The 20612-nt window shown below is 38.8% G+C and overlaps 1 protein-coding gene and 1 long non-coding RNA gene across 2 annotated transcripts; one reads left to right on the top strand and one right to left on the bottom strand.

Moving 5' to 3' along the window:
• Positions 1-1541: 1541 nt before the first annotated feature.
• Positions 1542-5135, bottom strand: FERD3L (Fer3 like bHLH transcription factor). The gene has a single exon (XM_017975269.4). It carries the CDS (start codon positions 4619-4621, stop codon positions 4133-4135), a length of 489 nt encoding a protein of 162 aa, XP_017830758.1. The 5' UTR covers positions 4622-5135; the 3' UTR covers positions 1542-4132.
• Positions 3566-11499, top strand: LOC118143669 (uncharacterized). Its single transcript, XR_004727957.3, has 2 exons — positions 3566-3725; positions 5325-11499. It is a non-coding gene; the product is annotated as an uncharacterized LOC118143669 (long non-coding RNA).
• Positions 11500-20612: the final 9113 nt, after the last annotated feature.

Here is a 20612-nt window from a genome sequence, read left to right as displayed (position 1 = left end):
AACATGTAAAACTTACAAATACAAAGCATTTATAAACTGTTAAAAATTTTTTTATAGAAGGATGGATATAATTCCTCTAGTGATAACAAGAAAATAACTTTCATTTAGAAGTTTTTAAGATATTATTTACTATGTTGAAGAGGTATTCACTAGAGGAATATTATTTGCCTACTAGGAATAAAATATATTAGAATATGAGGGGGAAGACTAAGGACAATGTGTGGCTGTATTTACTCCTCAGGATCCAGCAATGTTGATGGTCCCTGGCTACACAGTTTTGCTTTATTTCTGGTTTTCAAAACTTGTTCTTTAAAAAACATATTAAGAATTCCTAGATTGGAACTACTTTTCTTTCCTTTTACTTATTTAACACTTTCAGATGATTTTTTTTTAAGAATGATGTTTAATTTCTAGGAGAACTTGCACTGTTAGAAGAATAAGAAAAAACATTAACAGAAGTAGGCTTCAGAAGGTGGATGATAAGAAACTTCTGGGAGTTAAAAGAACTTGTTCTAACCCAATGTAAAGAAACTAAGAACTTTGAAAAAAGGCTTGACGAAATGCTAACAAGAATAGACAATATAGAGAGGAATATAAATGAACTAATGGAGTTGAAAAACACAACACAAAAACTTAGCAAAATATGCACAAGTTTGAATAGACAAATTGATCAAGCAGAAGAAAGGATATCAGAGGTTGAAGACCTACTTAATGAAATAAAATGAGAAGACAAGAATAGAGAAAAAAGGATAATTTACATTTGATAGGTGTACCTGAATACAACAAAGAGAATGAATCCAAGCTGGAAAATACTCTTCAGGATATTATTCAGGAAAACTTTCCCAATCTAGCAAAGCAGGACAATATTCAACCCAGGTAATACAGAGAACACCACAAAGATATTCCTCAAGAAGAGCAACCCCCAGGCACATAATCATTAGATATACCAGGGCTGAAACAAAGGAGAAAATACTAAGGGCAGCCAGAGAGAAAGGTCAGGTTACCCACAAAGGGAAGCCTATTAGACTTACAGCAGATTTCTCAGCAGAAACCCTACAAGCCAGAAGAGAGTAGAGGCCGATATTCAACATCCTTAAAGAACAGAACTTTCAGCCCAGAATTTCATATCCCACCAAACTAAGCTTCACAATTGAAGGAAAAATAAAATCTTTTATGAACAAGCAAGTACTCAGAAATTTTATTACCACCAGGCCTGCTTTACAAGAGCTTCTTAAAGAAGCATTACACATAGAAAGAAACAACCAGTATTAGCCTTTCCAAAAATATACCAAAAAGTAAAGAGCATCAACATAAAGAAGAATTTACATCAACGAATGGATAAAATAGCCAGTTAACATCAAGTAGCAGTAACACTAAATTTAAATCGACTAAATCCCCCAATCAAAAGATACAGCCAAAACCTAATGGTATGCTACATCCAAACCCATTTCACATCCAAAGATACATGAAGACTCAAAACAAAGGGATGGAGAAAGATTTACCAACCAAATGGAGAGCAAAAATAAATAAATAAATAAAAAGCAGGAGGTGCAATTCTCGCATCTGATAAAATAGATTTCAAAGCAACAAAGATATAGTGGTAAAAGGATCAATGCAACAATAAGAGCTAACGATCCTAACACCTAGATACATAAGATCCATAAAGAGATCTAGACTCAACGAGACAGAAAATTAATAAGGATATCCAGGACTTGAACTCAGATCCAGAACAAGTAAACTCAATAAATATTTATAGAGCTCTCCATTATTTAAAATGGAGTGTATTTAAACACAAAATATACATTCTCCACCTTAAATACACAAAATATTGATTGGCCATTATTAATACCCATTTTTAGAATAAAGCTACATTCCCGTTCCCCCTCCCTCTTTTTCTTCCTCTTTCTTCCTCTCCCTCCTTTTTTTTTCTTTCTTTCCAAAAAAAAAAAAAAAGAAAAGGAAAAACAACACTCTGTGGGTTTTGTTGTTGTTTGGTGTTAGCTGCTTATATTTTTTTATTTTACCTGTTTATCCTAATGTTCTTTCTTATGGTAGAATTGGAAAAATTATTCGTGGAAAGACACAGCAAAAGTAAAAAAAAACATTTTGGGAGCAGTGGCTCATTTCAGAACCAACCCAGGTCCTATGGAAAGGAAAACTAACAAAAGTTTTAAATGTTCAAAGTACTAATGATGGGGCTTGGAAACAGGCAAATTCCTGCAATGCTAGAGGATGGGAGAGTGAACTGGCAGAACCCACCAAAAAGGGAATCTGGCCATTTGTATCCACAAACTTAAATCCAGAAAATTCACTTCTAGGCATCAAATATTAGGAAATAGTAATAGACAGAGAAGACATTTACAAGAATGCTCTTAGCAGCATCATTTATTTTTTTAAAAAAGGAAATAGCTATCTGTAAAGGGCTGATGTTGTGATACATGGATATGACAATAAGATATGGTAATCAAAACCACATTTGAATAATATTTCAAGTTAAGGGAAAACAATTGCACCTTCTAGAATGTCAAGTGAAAAAATATCAGTATCCCAAAGTATGTTGAATTAGTTAAATATATTGAATTTATAACTGCATAGGGGGGAAAAAGACTGGAAAGAAATAGATGAAAATGCTAACAATATGGTAATGTGGGGTGATTCGGTTTTTTTCTTTTTTGAACTTTTGTTTTCCAGACTTTCTAGAAGTATATATTACCTATTAATGAAATGAATTCTATTTCTGAAAGCATGATTAAGTGAATTAGGTGTTCTCACAGGCGCCTGCCTATTCCTGTGCATAAAGAGGGGCAAAATAAAGTGTTGGAATAATCACTGGGGATTATCCTTTAGGATTACTAAATTTACGTTTGGGGGGAATTATTCAATCAGGTTCCTCTCCTCAGGTACTCCCTCCTTTCTAAAAGACCCCAGTTCTGGCACATCACCTAGAAGGGAGATTCCTGGAATAGAGTGGGGTCCAAACTGGAGGCAGCCTCTCAGCATGGACCCGCTTCAACTTCTGCGTGGCAGCCGTTTTGCAAGGCGTCTGAACGCGTCTCCTCTTTAGACTTTTTGTCTCTCCTGGTAGTCTCTAGAAGCCATAAGAGTGAAAGACATCTTTCCTCCCTAGTGCTAAAAATGTCAAAGTGCGCGCTCAGGCGGCACTGCTCCTAGAAAGATCCAAGCCCCTTCACAGAGTTGGTAGCGCCGGCTGTCGGCTAAGCCATAGGGCGCCCAAGGCCCGCTGCAGGCCCAGAAGTGACCCAAGTGCACTCGTCCCTTACTCTGGCTGGGGCCTGAAGGCACTGGAACCGGAAGCTGACGCTGCACTTAAGATGCAAAGCGTAGAATGGCACTCTGGCTAAGACACTGACTCCACACCACTGTGGCCCTGGGACAGGGAGCTATGGTCCCTCTGGGATCAACTAGGTGGAAAGAGAGAGAGAGAAAGAAAGAGAGGGCTGGCGCAGGGGAGAGAGAAAGGTAGGGGAGGAAGAGGCAAAGGAAGACAGGAAGGATGTCCCTTCGCAGAGGTCGCACTTTGTCAGCAGTTCCCCTCGACTGCTCTGCCTTCCATTTTCCCTTCTCTCAGTTCCTGGACACGCCTCGGAGGACCAGAGAGATGATCCTGAGCCCCTCGGGGCGTCTGCTCCAGATCCTCCACGCAGGCGCCCGCTGGAGCGCCTGCCGGGGATGGCGTGGCACCGACTCTTGAAGCTTTTTAAAAAGTAAGAATTTCTACATTATTATTTCTATGAAAAAAAAAAGGGTAAAGAGGAGAGATTAGATTCTATAGACGCTCCAAAGTCTGCCATTTCCGAGGAGGGTTTGCTTCCCACCCACCCAACCCACAGAAGCAGCCTGGACGGCCCCTTATCCTCAAGCGCTCTGACTTCCCGGCTCTCCCCTGACACCGACTCCACTTAGGACGGGTAGTCGCGTAGGTAAGAACTCTACAGCAGCCACTCTGCTCGGGGGTCTTGGGGATCTTACAATCCCTAACCCGAGCTCCAGAAGGCCAGACGTTCTGTCTTGGGGCGTCCCTCCTTGCCCTCCGGCCGCACCCCGCGCCCGGTCCCGACACACCCCAGCCCGAGCGCGCCCAGACGAGGAGGGGGCACTCTCCCCACCCGGCTCAGCCGCTTTCCTTCTTCTCGCAGCTCTCCAAGAGCTCGGTCATGAAGGAGATGTAGACAATGGCCAGGCGGAGGGTCTCGATCCGGGACAGCCTTTTCTCGTAAGCAAACGTGGGCACCTTCCTCCGCAGCTGGTCAAAGGCCTCGTTGAGGTTGAACATCCGCTTCCTCTCGCGGATGTTGGCGGCCTGGCGCTGGGCGTAGGTGATCACTCTTTTCCTCTTGGGGCGGCCTAATAGGGAGGTGCCTCTCCCGCGCTCCTCTTCCTCCTCCTCTTCCCCGTCCCCCTGGTCCTCTTCTTCTGGGCCCCCCTCCTCAAACCGCTCCATCCTCCTGGGTCTTCCCTCTCGGAGCGCAAGGGCTGGGTCCCTGAAGGAGGCCCCAGGTGCGAAGTCGCAGAGGAGAGGGCGTCTCGGGGAGGCCAGGGACAGGTCTGCAACGAAGCCCAGCACCGTGGCGTCCACGCAGCTCTCCGGATAGGCCGCCATCGCTTCGGCTTGGCCCTGCCTCTCATCGGTTTTCCGCAGGGAGGAGCGAGGCTGCTGGTGGGGATTCTTAACAGCCTTGAATCTGATGGGGCATCATCACCGAAGGGCCAGGGAACATTAAATATTTATCACCAAGCTGATAACAGGATTAGTCGCAGCGATAAGGAATGCTCTGACAACATCCCTCCTCTCGAAGCTTATGGAAGATGACAAGCTTGAGCACGCATGGAAGACTCAAAGGGACAGGACTCCAGTTCTGAGATCCTTTTCTCTGCGCCACCCGGGACAGTTCCTTCTTGGCAAAAACCCCCAGCTCTTACCTGCTGTGCTTTTTGTGTCTCTCCTCACCCCTGCAGCCAACTAATGTTCTCTAGGCTCCTTATCTCGTGTAGTTCTTTAATTTCGTTTTGGATTTTCAAAGCGAGGATGTTTTCCAGCGCGATGGCTTCTCCTTGACTTCAGGGTAGGAGTCTTGAATCTTGCCACCATCTGCCAATGGATGTGGAGCAAGTGCATGCGCTTTTAATGATGTCCTGAAGAGGGGCCCTGCCTGCCTGGGATCGAGGGTAGCTGTTTGTCTGGTATCCCAGTGCAGCGGCTGCTGAAAGGCAAGACCTTCCATTAGCTTAAGTAAGCATGGCAGGGGGGCCGAGAGTGCATTCCCTAGAGTCGCTGTTGGAACCGGCTTTCTTTTTCTTTCCAGGGCATCGCAAACAGCTCTCCTGCCACGTTACAAACCCTGACTTCGAAAGTCTGTTTGGAGGCAATCAGCTTAACAATTGAGATACTTGACTTTCCTTTCCTTACTTTACCTCCTAGTCATGTAAAATAGAGGATTTTATTCCAAGAGGAAAAGTTATAATGGCAATAAAATGAGAAATTTAAGCTCAGGACATTTTGCAAACTCTCCCCACAAACAAAACCACTTCAAGCTCCTTTCAGAAATGCGGTTTGCCCTTGATAAGCCAAGGAGTCCTCTGCTGAGAAGTCCTCCGACTTTTAAGTTGCGGAGCGAGTATTTGTTTCTGAACAAAGAAAAAACCTAACACTTCCATCTGGCGTATTTTCCTCATTGATTTGTGTTGTCCTACATTAAGATTTAAGAGCAGAAACAATTATTTATTGCATTATATATAAGGAAGACTTTTGGCTATCATTAGGTCATTATTTTTTGAGATAAATTTTAAATTTGGCATAAGAAAAATAAGATTTTCCTGATTTTATATTATCTCTAGTATCCCTAATATTTTAACAAACGGGTTCTTTTTTTTCCTTGTTTGCCAATAATTATATTTACTTAATTACACAGTACTGTGTAAAGATTTACTTAAAAGACCCATTGGGTAAAAGTGACAGATTAGAAGATAATTTTTAAGGTAGAGTAGAAGAAGCAGCCTAAAAAGATGAATGTAGAAACATTCCGGTTCAAAAGAGAACCGCTGAGGACATCAGTCCCTATGAAGGGGTAAGTTGTGGCTGTGATGGTTCACTCAGGACATTGGACAGCTCCCAGAAACCGCCTATTTCTATAACAGGTAATCTCAATTCGTTTTGTTCTTCCTAACCTCTCGGTGTGTAACCAAAACGTATAACTTTGAATTCTTCTTTTTCTTCTTTTAGCCCATTTGTGTCTGGTGTCTCTCGATCTTTTAATAGATTTTATCTCATTTGCTTGTGTTTACCCTTCATTCTCCAGTTTGCATTGTGATAACTCAGGCAGAGAATAATTGAAATTTGTGATCCGGAAGATGTTAATGAGACTGAGATCCTGGATATTACTTCATTGATTTTTACTAAGCTTCTTTCAAAGGGAAGGCTGAAAAACAAAAACTAATAGGTTCGTCAACAGTGGCTATGAAGCTAGTAAATGGGAGAATTGATTTTTGTTTCAAAAAAGTACTAACATGCTTTCTAACCCTTGTTTAAATTAATATGTTATTAAATATTTGGGCAAATTTATTGTTGATTTTTAAATTATGTTAAATGCTTCTCAGTGACTTATTTTTTATTCCTTTACAACCCTATTTGCAAGTGGATTAAATACTGCAGTCAAGTGAGAATTTAGTTGCACAATATAATACATTGGGGCACTTAATGAAGGAAAACATGGTTGATACTTAAATTTAAAATGTCATGAAATGGGGGTCAGAAGCTTTCACGAGACTCTAAAGGGACAGTTTCTTTGGACTGAACTCCTTTATGATTTTAGCCAAGGGAATGTCTCTCCCTCTTTTCTTTTCTCTCTCTTTCTCTCCCTTCCTTCCTCCCCCCTCTCTTTTTTCTTTCTTCTTTCTTTCTTTCAACAGAGTCTCACTCAGTCATGCAGGCTGGAGTGCAGTGATTCAAACTCCTGGGCTCAAGCAACTCTCCCATCTCAGCCTCCTGAGTATCTAGGACTGCAGTCACTGGCCACCACATGAGGCTAAATTGGTTTGTGTTTTAGAGAGAAGGTCTAACTATTTTGCTCTGGCCTCAACCAATCCTTTCACCTTGGCCTTTCAAAGTGCTGAGATTACTGGCCTGAGCCCTGCACCTGGCAGTGAATAGAGATTTCAGTAATCATATCATAAAAGGAATTGTAGCAAAAGTAATGGAAGCAGTGCCCAGAACTTGGATGAAATACTGGTATGAAAGTATTAAGAATTTTTAAAGTGTCCTAATAGGTACATCTACAGCAAATATTTTTAAATGTTTTTGTTTTTATTTCATCATAAAAATCCCAGGATAAACACTTCTGTTTATACCACAGTCGTTTTATCTTACAAGGCTATAATCATGCTAGTATAATTAAAGCAAAAAATGTTAAAACCTAAGTTATGATAATAAGTGCTTTTCATTTATAATTATAGTTGTATAATCTATAATTATAATTATTTTATTTATAATTTAATTATAGCAAGAGCAGTAAATTTATAAAGTACCAAGTGATGTTACAGTTCATCTCATTGGAAGGAACCATTATTTTCATTTCTAGATTTGAAAGTTAAGAGAGAGAGGTTTTTTTAAAGACTCAACTGAGGATTAAACGCAGCTAAGTTTAACCCTGATTCCTCTGGGTTCTAGCTCTATAGTTTATAGATATTCAGTAATCCATAGGGAGGCGTTTATAAAAAGTTTGATAACTCCTTCACAAATTTTGCTCAAAATATTTCAAGAAATGATTATGAAATGACAATCAATTTTGCTTATTTGATTATCTGGTTTATTTCTATTGACCATTCCCATTAGACATTAAACATTTTGTTTATACTATTATGTTAAGAATCAAAGTAAAAAACAATGACCAAGAATAACTTGCACCATAATTCTCAAATAAGCTGAAGCCTGGGTTTAAGGGTGCTAAGGGGAAAAAGGTGGAAATATAAAGCATTCAGGGAGTAAAACAAATAAGTCCCCCCAATTTTTAAAACCCTACCTTTCCTTTTCTTTTTCTTGTCCCTTCATTATTCCAGAAACATGAACTTGTAGGGCAAATGATAAAGATATGACAAAGGTAGATGTTTGTCATGATTGTAGGAGAAAGGCATAAGAAGTACTCCTGCTGACATGGAGAGGGGACCAGCGGCTTCTTTCTATTCCATTTCAAATTATGTATGTCATGGCTGATTTAGAGATAGAAGAATATATAATCACCTGTTTTGTTTCTTTCCTTTCATATTTTAGTTAAACTTATTTTTGAAGTTCAGTGTATATACTTTAAAATTCACAAATCATATATATGCAGCTTCATGAATTTTCAGAGTGAATGTATCGATGAAGCCAGTGCCCAAATCAAGAAATGGAATGCTTTCTTGAAGTTTGAGGTAATGTAAAAACAGATAAGCCTTAGGTTTATAGCTTGAGACTATTTCACAAAGTGAGCACACTCATGTAACTAGCACACAAGACAGAAAACAAAACATTACAAGTATCCCAGATGACCTCCTCTACAATCTTGTGCCCATATTCAATCATTAACCACACCTCAAGGTATTGCTATTTGATTTCTGAAGTTTTTGCCAATTTTCAAGCATTTTATACAAATAAATTATATTCTGGATATGCTTGTGTCTTTGGTTCAACATTTTGTTTATGAAATTTGTGCATGTTTTTCTCATAAGTGAATAATTTCACTGTGTAAATTTACCACTACTTATTTGTTCTTTCCTTTTCTTGTTGACGAACATTTGGGTAGTTTCCAATTTTTAGTTACTACAATTAGCAGTATCATGAGATTATTGTACATACTTGTTTGTAAGCACAATTATCCTTTCCTGTTTGGGATACACCTAGAATTGGAATAGTTTATGCATATGTTCAGTTCTGGTGGTTACTAGCAAATTGTTTTCCAAAATGGTTGTAACAGTTTACACTGTCACAAATGATGTATTGGAGTTCCAATTTCTTCTCATCCTCATCGATACTTTCCAGTTTCTATCTTTTTAGTTTAAGCTGTCTTAAAGACGTGTATGGGTATCACATTGCGGTTTTATTTGCATTTCCCTGATGATAAGTAAAATTGAGCACCATTTCATGTTGGCTGATTAGGCACTGGCTCTTTAATACAGTACTGCTCAACTGTTTTTTGTGGATTTTTCTAATTAAAAAAGTTGATTTATATAAATATTCTGGGTATAAGTTCCATGTCATATATATGTACTACACATATCTTCTTCCAGCTATTTGGCTTTTCATTTCATTCTCTTTATGGCACATTTAAAATTTTCATTTATATTTTTCCAAAGTTTTTATGGTGGTAAAATACATATAATATTTACCACTTTACCTATTTTTAAGTGTACAGTTCAGTGGTATTAAATACATTCATAATATTGTGCAACCATCACCATCATCAATCTCAAAAACTATTTCAATTTTATAAAATGGAGACTCCATATTCATTGAAAAAGTAACTCCTCATTCTCTCCTTTCCTCAGCCCCTAGCAACCACCATTCTACCTTCTGCCTCTATAAATTTGACTTTTCTGTGTAGCTCATATAAGTAGAATTCTACAGTATTTTTCTTTTTGTGATTGGCTTATTCCACTTAGCATAATATCCTAAAGAGTCATTTGTATTTCAGCACACATTAGAATTTCCTTTCTTTTTAAGGTTGAATGATATTCCATTGTATGTATATACCACATTTTGTTTAACCATCCATCTGTTGAGGGACACTTGGGTTGCTTGCCGATTTTAGTTATTGTGAATAATGCTGCTATAAACATGGATATCCAAACATCATTTTGAGACCTTGCTTTCAATTTTTTGGATGTGTCCGCAGAAATGGAATTGCTAATAATATGGTAATTTTATTTTTAGTTTTAAAAATAATTTTGTATTCTTTAACCAACCTCTTCCTATCCTCCCCTCCCACTCCCTTCTGAGACTCCAAAAATCACAATTCTGTTCTCTACTTCATGAGCTCAACATTTTTGCACCCATACATAAATAAGACCATGTGGAATTATTCTGTGCCTGATTTATATCGTTAAACATAATGTCCTCTAGGTTCATTTGTACTGCTGTCAAGTTGTAGTTTTTTGAGGAAGCACTAGACTGTTTTTCACAGTGGCTCTACCATTTTATATTCTTACCAAAACTGTGCAAAGATTCCAGTTACTTGCATCCTCACCAACACTTATTTTCTGTTTGTTTGTTTAGATAGTAGCCACCTTAATGGAAATGAGGTTGTATCCTATTATAGTTTTGATTTGCATTTCCCTGATGATTAGTGATGTTGAACATCTTTTCGTATGCCTAATGGCTTTTGCATATCTTTTTTTTTTTTTTTTTTGAGAAATGTCTATTCAGGTCGTTTGCTCATTTTTTGAATTGGTTGCTTTTGTTTCTTTTTTTCCAAGACCATTACTGGACAAAATGTTTCTATAATTTATTCCATGTATTATACATTTTGAAACCTGGTACATGTCTGAAAAGTATTCTGCAAAAAATAGTGATTGTTTCTTTATGTATACTTAAGTAAAAATAGTTCTCTATATACCTTGGATATCAATCCCTTATCAGATGTATGATTTGCAATACTTTTCTCATTCTATAAGTTGCCTTTTTTCTCTAATAATGGTGTCTTTTGATGGGCAAAACTTTTACATTTTCATGAAGTCCAATTTGTCTATATTTTCTTTCATTGCATGTGCCTTTGGTGTGGTATCCAAAAAAAATTACTGCCAAATTCTATGTTGTAGATCCTTTGCTCTTTCTTTCTTTTTTTTTTCTAAGAGGTTAGAGTTTTAGGCCTTATGACTAGGTCTGTCCGTGGTCCATTTCGACTTAGTTTTTGTATATGGTGTGAGGTAAGAGTCCAACTTCATTCTTTTACATGGGGATATTCAGTTTTCCTGATGCCATTTGTTAAAAACAACAACAACAACAACAAACTATCTTTTCTCTATTGAATGATCTTGGTATCCTTGTGAAAAATCACTTGACCATATATGTGAGGGCTTATTTCTGGTCATTCTCTTCTATTTCATTGGTTTATTTGTCTGTCTTTATGCAAGTACCACATTGTTTTGTTTACTGTAGCTTTGTAGTACATTCTGAAATCAGGAAATATGAGTCATTTAAATCTTTATTAAATTACATTAAAAGAAGTTCTTATTTTCAATGTAGTCAAAATTATTATTTTTTTACTCCTTAGTGTTGTTTATCTCATGTTTAAAAAATCTTAACATATTTTAACATTATGAAAATATTATTTTATGCTTTTTTCTATAAGCCTGTTTTTTCTTTAACATTTAGAACTGTAACCAACCTAGAAATGATTTTTGTATGGTATGACTAATAAAGGCAGTAGTCAAGATTTATTTGGTTTTCAACTGAAATGGAAACATTTATTGAAAAGACTATCATTTTCTTATTAAACTTTTATGAAAATATTTCTAAACTGAATGAGAACTTTTTCTGTCCTTAATAGTGCTAAGAAAAAAATCAAATATAAAAGGAAATTAATTCTAGGGCTTGTCTATACTTTGAACTATATTTATAGTTCAAAGATTCTTGCTTGTAGTCAAACTTATTTCTTGCCATTTTCATTATAATGTAAGTTCAAATAAAAATAAGGGCTTTTAGAATGCTGTAGTTCAAGGTCTGCCTTTTTCTTTAATGGATGAAAAAGTAAATAATTTAGGTCATACAGGTCGTGAATCTCTGTTGCAACTACCTAACTCCGGATTCTTAATACAAAAGGAGCCATAGACGATATGCAGATGAATAAGCATCACTGTGTTCTCTAAAACTTCACTTACAAAATTAGGCAGTAAGCTGGACTTGGCCCTTGGGCTGCAGCTTTCTCACTCCTGTTCCATTTATTGAGCCTATCTCCATATTCCCTGGTACCCTGGTATACCTACTATGGATTCTCGCCAAGATAAGTCCATCAAAAATATAAGTGAATATGAATTTGTCAAGTGTATATTACAATTATGTGTATATATGTATCTCACATGGGTTGGGGGAGGTGAAAAGAGTATAAACATGTTTCTGAAACAACTAAATCTGTAGCTTCTGTCTTTGAAGTTACACTGAGGTGTTAGAGAGAGTAACAAGAAGCAGTTCTGCACAGGAGGTGTGCATACCAGTTTAAAGTTACAAGTGCAGAGACTGAATGCTTATTTTCATCAATACCAAGAAACACCAAATCTGATGATCTGCACTTTAAAATGTTAGTATTAGCAGGCTGTAGGTGGATTACATTTAACTAGGAATAAGAAAGGAAGAGGTAAAATTATTGGACAGAGTAGGCTTTTACTGTGTGAAGTGCTTCTCATTGCTAAGATGAAGTAATCTCATTGTCTAATGTTGCCAAATTAAATGATGTAGGCAATTGCTTATCCTGTCTACCGACACCCTCTTCTTTGTGCCATAGATCATCTGGCAGAGACTGCACGTTGTTCCTCAGTGTCTACTTACCCTTTCTGCCTTTTGGTAATAGAACCACCATACATATGGGTAGCATATTTTTACCCCACTACCTTGAGGCCCATGGGATATGAGTGGAATTGATATGTGCAACTGAAACTTGGCCTTTTGGATAGGAAATGGTCTGCCCACTGCTAGGTTTTGTTGCCTTTTTCCCATTGCCTAAAATGTGGAAACGTTGATAGTAAGCTAGAATTAGGCACGTAGCAAAGGATAACACTGTATGGCAAGATTTGGAAAGTTTTTTTTCTGTAAAATATTTTAGGTTTCATAGGCTGTATGGTTCAGAGCTGATAGCTTGCAGTGAACACCAAGAACAAAGTTCTCAGACAGTTCCAGCTGAGTGGGGATCGGGGTTAGCTCTTCTGAGAGAGTCCACCCCAGCATCCCTCCACCAAGCATTTATTGAAAGGGCTTGTATTACTACAAAACATCCACTAGATGGTCATTTGAGGTGGGTTGCTGACGCACCTGTGACCTTGTACACACTCAAACTGCATTCTCAGGAGGCTGTTTTCAGCGTTCCTTATCACACCACACACTCCATTCCCTGTCCTGTTTTCAGGATCAAGGAGTTTTCATTCCATGAACAAATATCATACACAGTGCCTCGGTATTTTTCCATGCCCTGGCCTCAAATGCCTTGTACATAAGCTTGACTATGTTGCCATGCACCCCTGACATCTCCCCCTGGTTTAATTCTTAGAGCATGCTGGTCATCCAATGCAAGGTAAGCTATTGTTCTTCCCTGGTTGTAAGATGCATCGGTGGCAGCACAGAGCCATCTGCAAATGTCTAGCAGACAGATACAAAAAAGAGTAAGTATAGCAGCCATCACCAAAATGCATGTTTAACCCAAACAACCAAGTGTTTGGGGTTAACTATTGAAAGCCTTCTTGTAATTGCTGAAGGGTACTTGTTTGTAATTGCTGTGACCATTATTCAAGTTGTTTCTTTAATTCATACTCCAAAGTAGAAATTTGAGAAGACAAATGGTCATAAGTCCCTTCCAGATGTGCTTTTCTAAATAACTGCAAGGTAGAATCTCCTTCCCAGCTCTGGGTTAAATTTACAGGTAGCCATAATTCTGCATGCCATTTTTAAATCATGACATAGGTTATACTTAACTGTTTAACATTTTGATGAGACAAGCATGTAGTATACCAGCTACTGAAAGAGACTATAAAACTATAAAAGGATTGATTCTGCTCTATATTAGGAAATCTTTGTCCAAACAGAAGTATATAAGGGTGTGTTGTACAAATCAGGACTGCAATGTAACATTATTGTGCAAAGAGAGGGTATAGTTGCCACCTCTAGTAATATACTTACCATGTGAAAGAACTTGTTTAAAAAGGAAAGACCTAGTTTTCAAATCTGGGTATAAGCAGGGCTTAAAGCTTGTTTTTCTTTTTGTTGTAATATTGGTCCTGAAAGCTCGTACTCTGCCCAGGTGATAGAACTATTGGAGGCACTCCCAAATCCAATAGTCTGATTTGCAGACATAAGATAACCATGAGGACCCCAATCAAGTAAGGTGTCATTATCAAACCGAGGCCCTTGATGCAGCATGGGTTGTCTGCACAGAGACCAATGGATGGCCTCAAACTTACATCGCCAGTCCCTACTCAGATGGCATATAGGAAGATCAGGCACTTGTGTAGCTTCATTGAAGACCCCAGTAAGATTGGTAGTAACAGCAGAAATAAAGGTCGAATTTACAAGCTTAACATCCTATTTGAGCTGGTAGTAAAGGTATTCCTGAGGAATAAGAGTAACACACCTGCCATGTGCTATTGTGGAAAAACAAAGAGGGGGATTACTAGACAATAAAGTCAAGGAGTCATTAAGTTTAATCCTTCTCAAATTTTCAGTTAAGGGGTAAGATGGGGCATCTACTGACCTCTTGTCCAAGAAATATCATTAAATGAAAAAGGTGGGTCAGCATCCCACCATGTAGTAACATTAAAAACAAGGGGATTTAGAACATGACTCCAGTAAACGTGTTCTTGAACTGATCCCACTTGACAAAGAACAAGAATTGCCAGCCACCCTAATATCCATGCCTGTCTTACTTTCTCAGAAGTTTCCCAATTACATGAGAAACTGGTTCCCTGTAGTTGCAGGGGCTTCCCTGGTGGCAAGCCAGATAGTTGCTTGTTGATCCAGTTTCTCTCACTGTCCTCAGGTAATATCAGGTGCCTTCCGAATTATTACCATCATTGCTGATCGACTCTCCAACGACATGTCCTGTTCTTAAAGTGAGAGCCCCATGTTTCCCCTTTTCTGTTTAAGATATACTTTAAGAGTTTCATGAGTTTATTCAATAATAGCCTAACCAGTTGAGTTATAGGAAATGCCAGTTTTATGTCATATGTGCCAAAGTTGCAATGCATATGTAAATTGAGCACTAAGTAAGGCTTATTGTTAGTTTTTATAGTTTGTGGAAGGCCTAAAGTTATAATAGATTTAAAGAAATGAGCAATTACATCTATAGTCTTTTCTTTGGTCCAGGGGGTAGCATGTATCAAGCCTGTATAAGTGTCCACAGTAATGTGGAGAAATTTAAAACATCCAAAGTTTGGATACTGAGTAACATCAGTTTGCCAGATTGAATTAGGCACCAAACCTCATAGGTTGGCACCAAGCCCTAAGGATAAAGGAGAGAGAGAATGCCGTTGGTAATCAGGTCTAGTTTTAATAATCATGTGAGCTTGAGTGTCAAATGAAACTATTGTTTAAGACAGTGAGCATTCTCATAATAAAAGCATGATCAGCTTGAGCTCGAAAAAATGCAGTAAAGTCTGCAAACCACACTTGTGGTCATACTAGAGTATCAGCTTGAGTGTTCCCTTCTTATAAGGGACCAGATAACCTAGAATGAGAGCGAATATGTGTGATATAAAGTTGGTGACAATGGGCACAGAGGAGCTCCTGCACTTCAAGAAACAAAGCTAGTAAAGATACATTAGTAATGCCCTTCACATGTGCAAGATCTAAAAGAATAATACTGTACACTGCATCAGCAGAATCACTATATTTATGTTTTAGTGAGGCAAAGTTTGTACGACCTAACTCCACCTGTTGCGTAGTTTTAAAATGTTCCTGGATTTTGTGCTACTAATTTTGCATGGCATTTTGCCACACTGTAGCTGTATTTTTAAAATTTTTTCCTGAACCATTTGTAGAAACAGTGGTCACATGAAGTAAAGGCTCAGAGACAAAAATAGATACAAATTTAACAGGCACAGTTTGTAAAAATTCAGGAGCTTAGAGGCTGGTAAATGGAAGCTGACATTACCAATAAAGTCAGCCATTGCTACTTGCCAATTAAGATCACAATCTAGGAGAGTATGAAATTATTCCTTGCTTAACGGTAAGAAAAGAGTAGCAGGGTCATATCCTGATAAGTGGACGCAACGTCAGCGCCCCTTTATGAGAAGAGAAGCTATTAAGTCTATAGTCTTTAGTATATGCTTACAGGAGCTATGAGACAGTTATATAACATATAAAAAACAGAAATGGCAAAATATAAAGCCTACCTGTTAAACTAAGGCATTAAAGGGATGGATATTTTAAGTGATTTTTACCATATTTTGGCCTTTGAAAGTCATTAGAATGTGACTGCAAGGTGCCAGGATAATAAACCTGCATTGAGTTAGCTCAAGTATGTAAAAACAAACAAACAAACAAAACCAAAATCTTTTTACATGTCTTTAGGTGCTGGCAATTTAGGTGAGGGCATTAGTCTTTAGCTTTTAAATGTCTTTAGGTGCTGGCATTAGCTTTTATCTTTACCTTTTAAACGTCTTTTACCTTTTAAATGTCATTTACCTTTTAAATGTCTTTAGGTGCTGGCATTAGCCTTTAACTGGAATGCCTTAGAAGTGAGCTTGGGAAAGCAGGGCTGTGGCTGGTTTCTTTCCATCTGCGCCATGCTCATTAGGCAGCCTCTCTTTTTAACAGCCTTACTACTACAACCTGTTGCTACTCTAGCCTTGAGAGGAAGGAAGGAAGACTATAAGTGGCAGCAAGAGGCCAGAGAATAAGCCAGTGGTGAAGTGTGTGTAAGCACGGAGGCAGGAGGCAAGAGGGTAACAGGCTGGAGGAAGACCACTCTCCTTATCTTCCATACCACCTATGCTTGGAGACAACACTGTCAGGTAAGGTACTGAAAATATAACTGGCTTATTATTATTTTTTCCACCCTCAAGCAGAGAGGCTCAGGGAAGGAGCAGACGTGCAGCATAGGGTCTGCTGTGAAGTTTCCCAGCCACAGCGTTTTTAAACATTTTATAAAAAAGCAAAACAAACATTCCTTACTGCTGCATCTATCTTCTGAAGATGACAGCAGCTGGCAGAGCTCGTCCACCTCAGCCTAGTTAGCATTTAACATATGGCTACGGGAGAATGCCCCTTATTAGTGGGCTTCTCCCCCAGAGCTCTGTACCCTAGGCTGCTCCACAATCCTCTGCCCACCTTAGGCTAGTAAGGTCAGGGTGCACATGGACTGTTTCTTAGCCCTCCGGGATCCAGGGAACACAAAGAATTGTTTTTCAGCTGAGACATGCGAGGGTGGCAGAAGTAGGAAAAGCAGCAGTGCAGCAAGCCGCAGACCACTTTCTGGGCCAGTTACTAAAGCACATGACCATCGTGAGGAGGATTCAGGACTGGGCTGGAGCTGCCTGCAGCTACCCAGTGAATTGGTCAGTCCTCCATCACCACAAACCCAGAAAGGGGCAACTTGCCTAGACTGCCAGTGACTAAATGGGCACTCCATGGCATCTTAGCAACTCTCCCACCCTAGGCCTCTGTGGGCAGCAAGAAAGCCAGAGCTATCTGGGATAAAACCCAGGAGGCAGCATGCAACTTTCCCTTATACTCCAGGGAAACAGAAAACAGACAAGGCCAGAAAGGCTGATGCTGGAAGTAGGGAGTGAGAACTTGCGTATTAAGAAGGCAATCCTAATCAGCCACTTTCCTTCCTTCATGGAGGCACCCCTCCAGCAGGGAAGTTTGTCAAGGGGCTGTCATTGAAGACATGTTCATTTGATTATATAGATGTTTGCTGACCAGAGGTCTTATCCAAGAACCATCCCTTGGGTGGCCTCCAATCTCCTCAAGGGGGATGGGAGGCGCTTTTGCCTGAATGGGGCCAACAGAGGCAGGTCCCTTTAAGGATGGAAGAAAAGAAAGCAACAGTTCTTTATAGAAGGAGGAAAAGCCTCTGGTCTGTCTTGATAAGGTATCCTGAGGATACTCACTAGAAAAAATATATTTCTTATTCCCCACAGAAGGGAATAAAGTGGGGGAGAGAAGTCTCTCCCTGTTGTTCTGGTTTCTTTCTTTCCTTCTCCTATAAATCTCCTGATTCCCTTTAGGTGGAGAAGATGGGTGATTTGACTCACGGCAGTCTGGTAGATAAAGAGGATACAATGCAGAGCATGCCAGCGCCCAGGTGGTCAAAATAGTAACATTAGGAAAATGACCTTGCTCCTATCCTCTTTTCAGGCAGTGGCCTGCCTGCTCCCGTAACTCTAAATCTAAGGTTCCTTGATCAGTAAACCAAGGGCATGCCTGCCAAATTAAGAGTATAAGCTGGTGTTGAGCTCCAGGCTCTACAGTACACTGGATAGCCTTAAGTGGCTATTGCACTGTCTTAAAAAATATTTTCTGCTCTTTGGTCATTTCTTGACCCATGATAACTTAGCCCCTGATATCTTACGTGTGCATCCTGTCCTCCTAATGGGAGTCAGGACTGTCCCTTACCGTGATTCCCTGAAAATTGATGAGCTCTTTTCCTTCATGTGTAAATTTAAGGTGGTCATTTCGAGGTCACCAGTTACAGAGCTTATAGTTCTCAATGAACGCCAAGAACGAAGTACTCAGTTCCAGCTGAGCTGGGCTAGGGGGAGCTCTTTCAAGAGAGTCAGCCCCAGCATCCCTCCACCAAGTTATTTATTGAAAGGGCTTGTATTAACTACAAACATCCACTAGATGGTCATTTGAGGTGGGTTGCTGACACACCTGTGACCTTGTACACACTCAAACTGCATTCTAAGGAGGCTGTTTTTAGCATTCCTTATGACACCACACACTCCACTCCCTGTCCTGTTTTCAGGGTCAAGGAGTTTTCATTCCATGAACAAATAACATACACAGTGCCTCAGTATTTTTCCATGCCCTGGCCTCAAATGCCTTGTACATAAGCTTGAACATGTTGCCATGCGCCACCCACATCTGGTCTCTGCTACAGCTACTTAAGTCTGCCATTGTAGTGTGAAAATACCCTAGACAATACATAACTGAATGGGTGTAGCTATTAAGAACTTTCTTTACAAAAGTGGAAGGAAGGCAGAATTTGGTTCTAAGGTCATAGGTTGCTTACACCTGCCTTAGGGAATGGCAGAACAACAGAAAACTGGAAGTTAATATGACCTATGGAGCAGAGCTGTAGCTTTCAAATACAGAGTAAAGATGGGAAACAGTATACTTGTAGTGTATCTCATATCCGTTTATTAAAGTGGGTGGTATGCTTCCTGCTAGCACCTAAAAATCTGGAAGATGACTTAAAGATTAAACAGATAGACATGCTTCTTTGCATGTATTTTTAAAGTATCATTCATAAAAACTGTTTAAAATCAGTCATTACTTTTTTCATCTCAGGTTTTTTCTCTTCCTACGAAATAATTCCATTTCAGTTAGCCTTTGGGATAATCCTGTCTTTCAAGTTTTCAATTATATTAGTTCTTACATGAGTTGTTTGAACCCTCTCCAAATTATTTATTTCTTTTTGTGAAGTTGGAAAATTAGACATGTATAAAGAAAAAAATATCCCCCAGGATGCTATAAACGGCTATCCTCAAATAATTTTTTTCTCATTTCCTATACTATATCTTGATATATTATTTTTAATAGTGACTTTTCTTTCTAACAAATGTTATAAGTTTTACATTAATCCTTAAATCTATAAGTTCTTTGTATATTTGAAGACTAAATGCTATATGTGTGATTTTGTATTTTAATATTGTTTCAAAAGTTGTTGCTATTCTGCTATTCATTTGTGATGTGAAGAAAGTATTAACACATGAAAGTGTAAGTTGAAACACATTAAACTGATAAAAATCGATTCATTTTTAACCTAAAAAATGGGCAGTTTCATTTGATTGAGCCAATATATTAAGAGGTACATGACCAAAACACCAAAAGCATTGGCAACAAAAGCCAAAATAGACAAACAAGATCTAATCAAACTCCACAGCTTCTGCACAGCAAAAGAAACAGTCATTAGAGTGAATCAGCAACCAACAGAATGGGAAAAAATTTTTGTAGTTTACTCATCTGACAAAGCACTGATATCCAGAATTTACAAAGAACTCAAACAGATTTACAGGAAAAAAACAAACAAGCCCATTCAAAAATGGGCAAAGGATATGAACAGACACTTTACAAAAGAAGACATACATGAGACCAACACACATATGAAAAAATGCTCATCATCACTGGTCATTAGAGAAATGCAAATCAAAACTACATTGAGATACTGTCTCACACCAGTTAGAATGGCAATCATTAAAAAATCTGGAGACAACAGATGCTGGAGAGGATGTGGAGAAATAGGAACACTTTTACACTGTTGGTGGGAGTGTAAATTAGTTCAACCATTGTGGAAGACAGTGTGGCAATTCCTCAAGGACCTAGAAATAGAAATTCCATTTGACCCAGCAATCCCATTACTGGGTATATATCCAGAGGATTATAAATCGTTCTACTGTAAGGACACATGCACACCAATGTTCATTGCAGCACTGTTTACAATAGCAAAGACCTGAAACCAACCCAAATGCCCATCAATGATAGGGCAGGGAAATGTGGCACATATACACCATGGAATATTTTGCAGCCATCAAAAACAATGAGTTCGTGTCCTTTGTAGGGACATGGACGAACCTGGAAACCATCATTCTCAGCAAACTGACACAAGAACATAAAATCAAACGCCACATGTTCTCACTCATAGGTGGGTGTTGAACAATGAGAACACATGTATACAGGGAGGGGAGCATCACAC

Source organism: Callithrix jacchus, chromosome 11, assembly GCF_049354715.1.
Source record: "Callithrix jacchus isolate 240 chromosome 11, calJac240_pri, whole genome shotgun sequence".
In the NCBI taxonomy this organism is placed as follows: Eukaryota; Metazoa; Chordata; class Mammalia; order Primates; family Cebidae; genus Callithrix; species Callithrix jacchus.
Note: the sequence above shows the minus strand (reverse complement) of the source record. Positions and strands in the feature narration are given on the sequence as shown.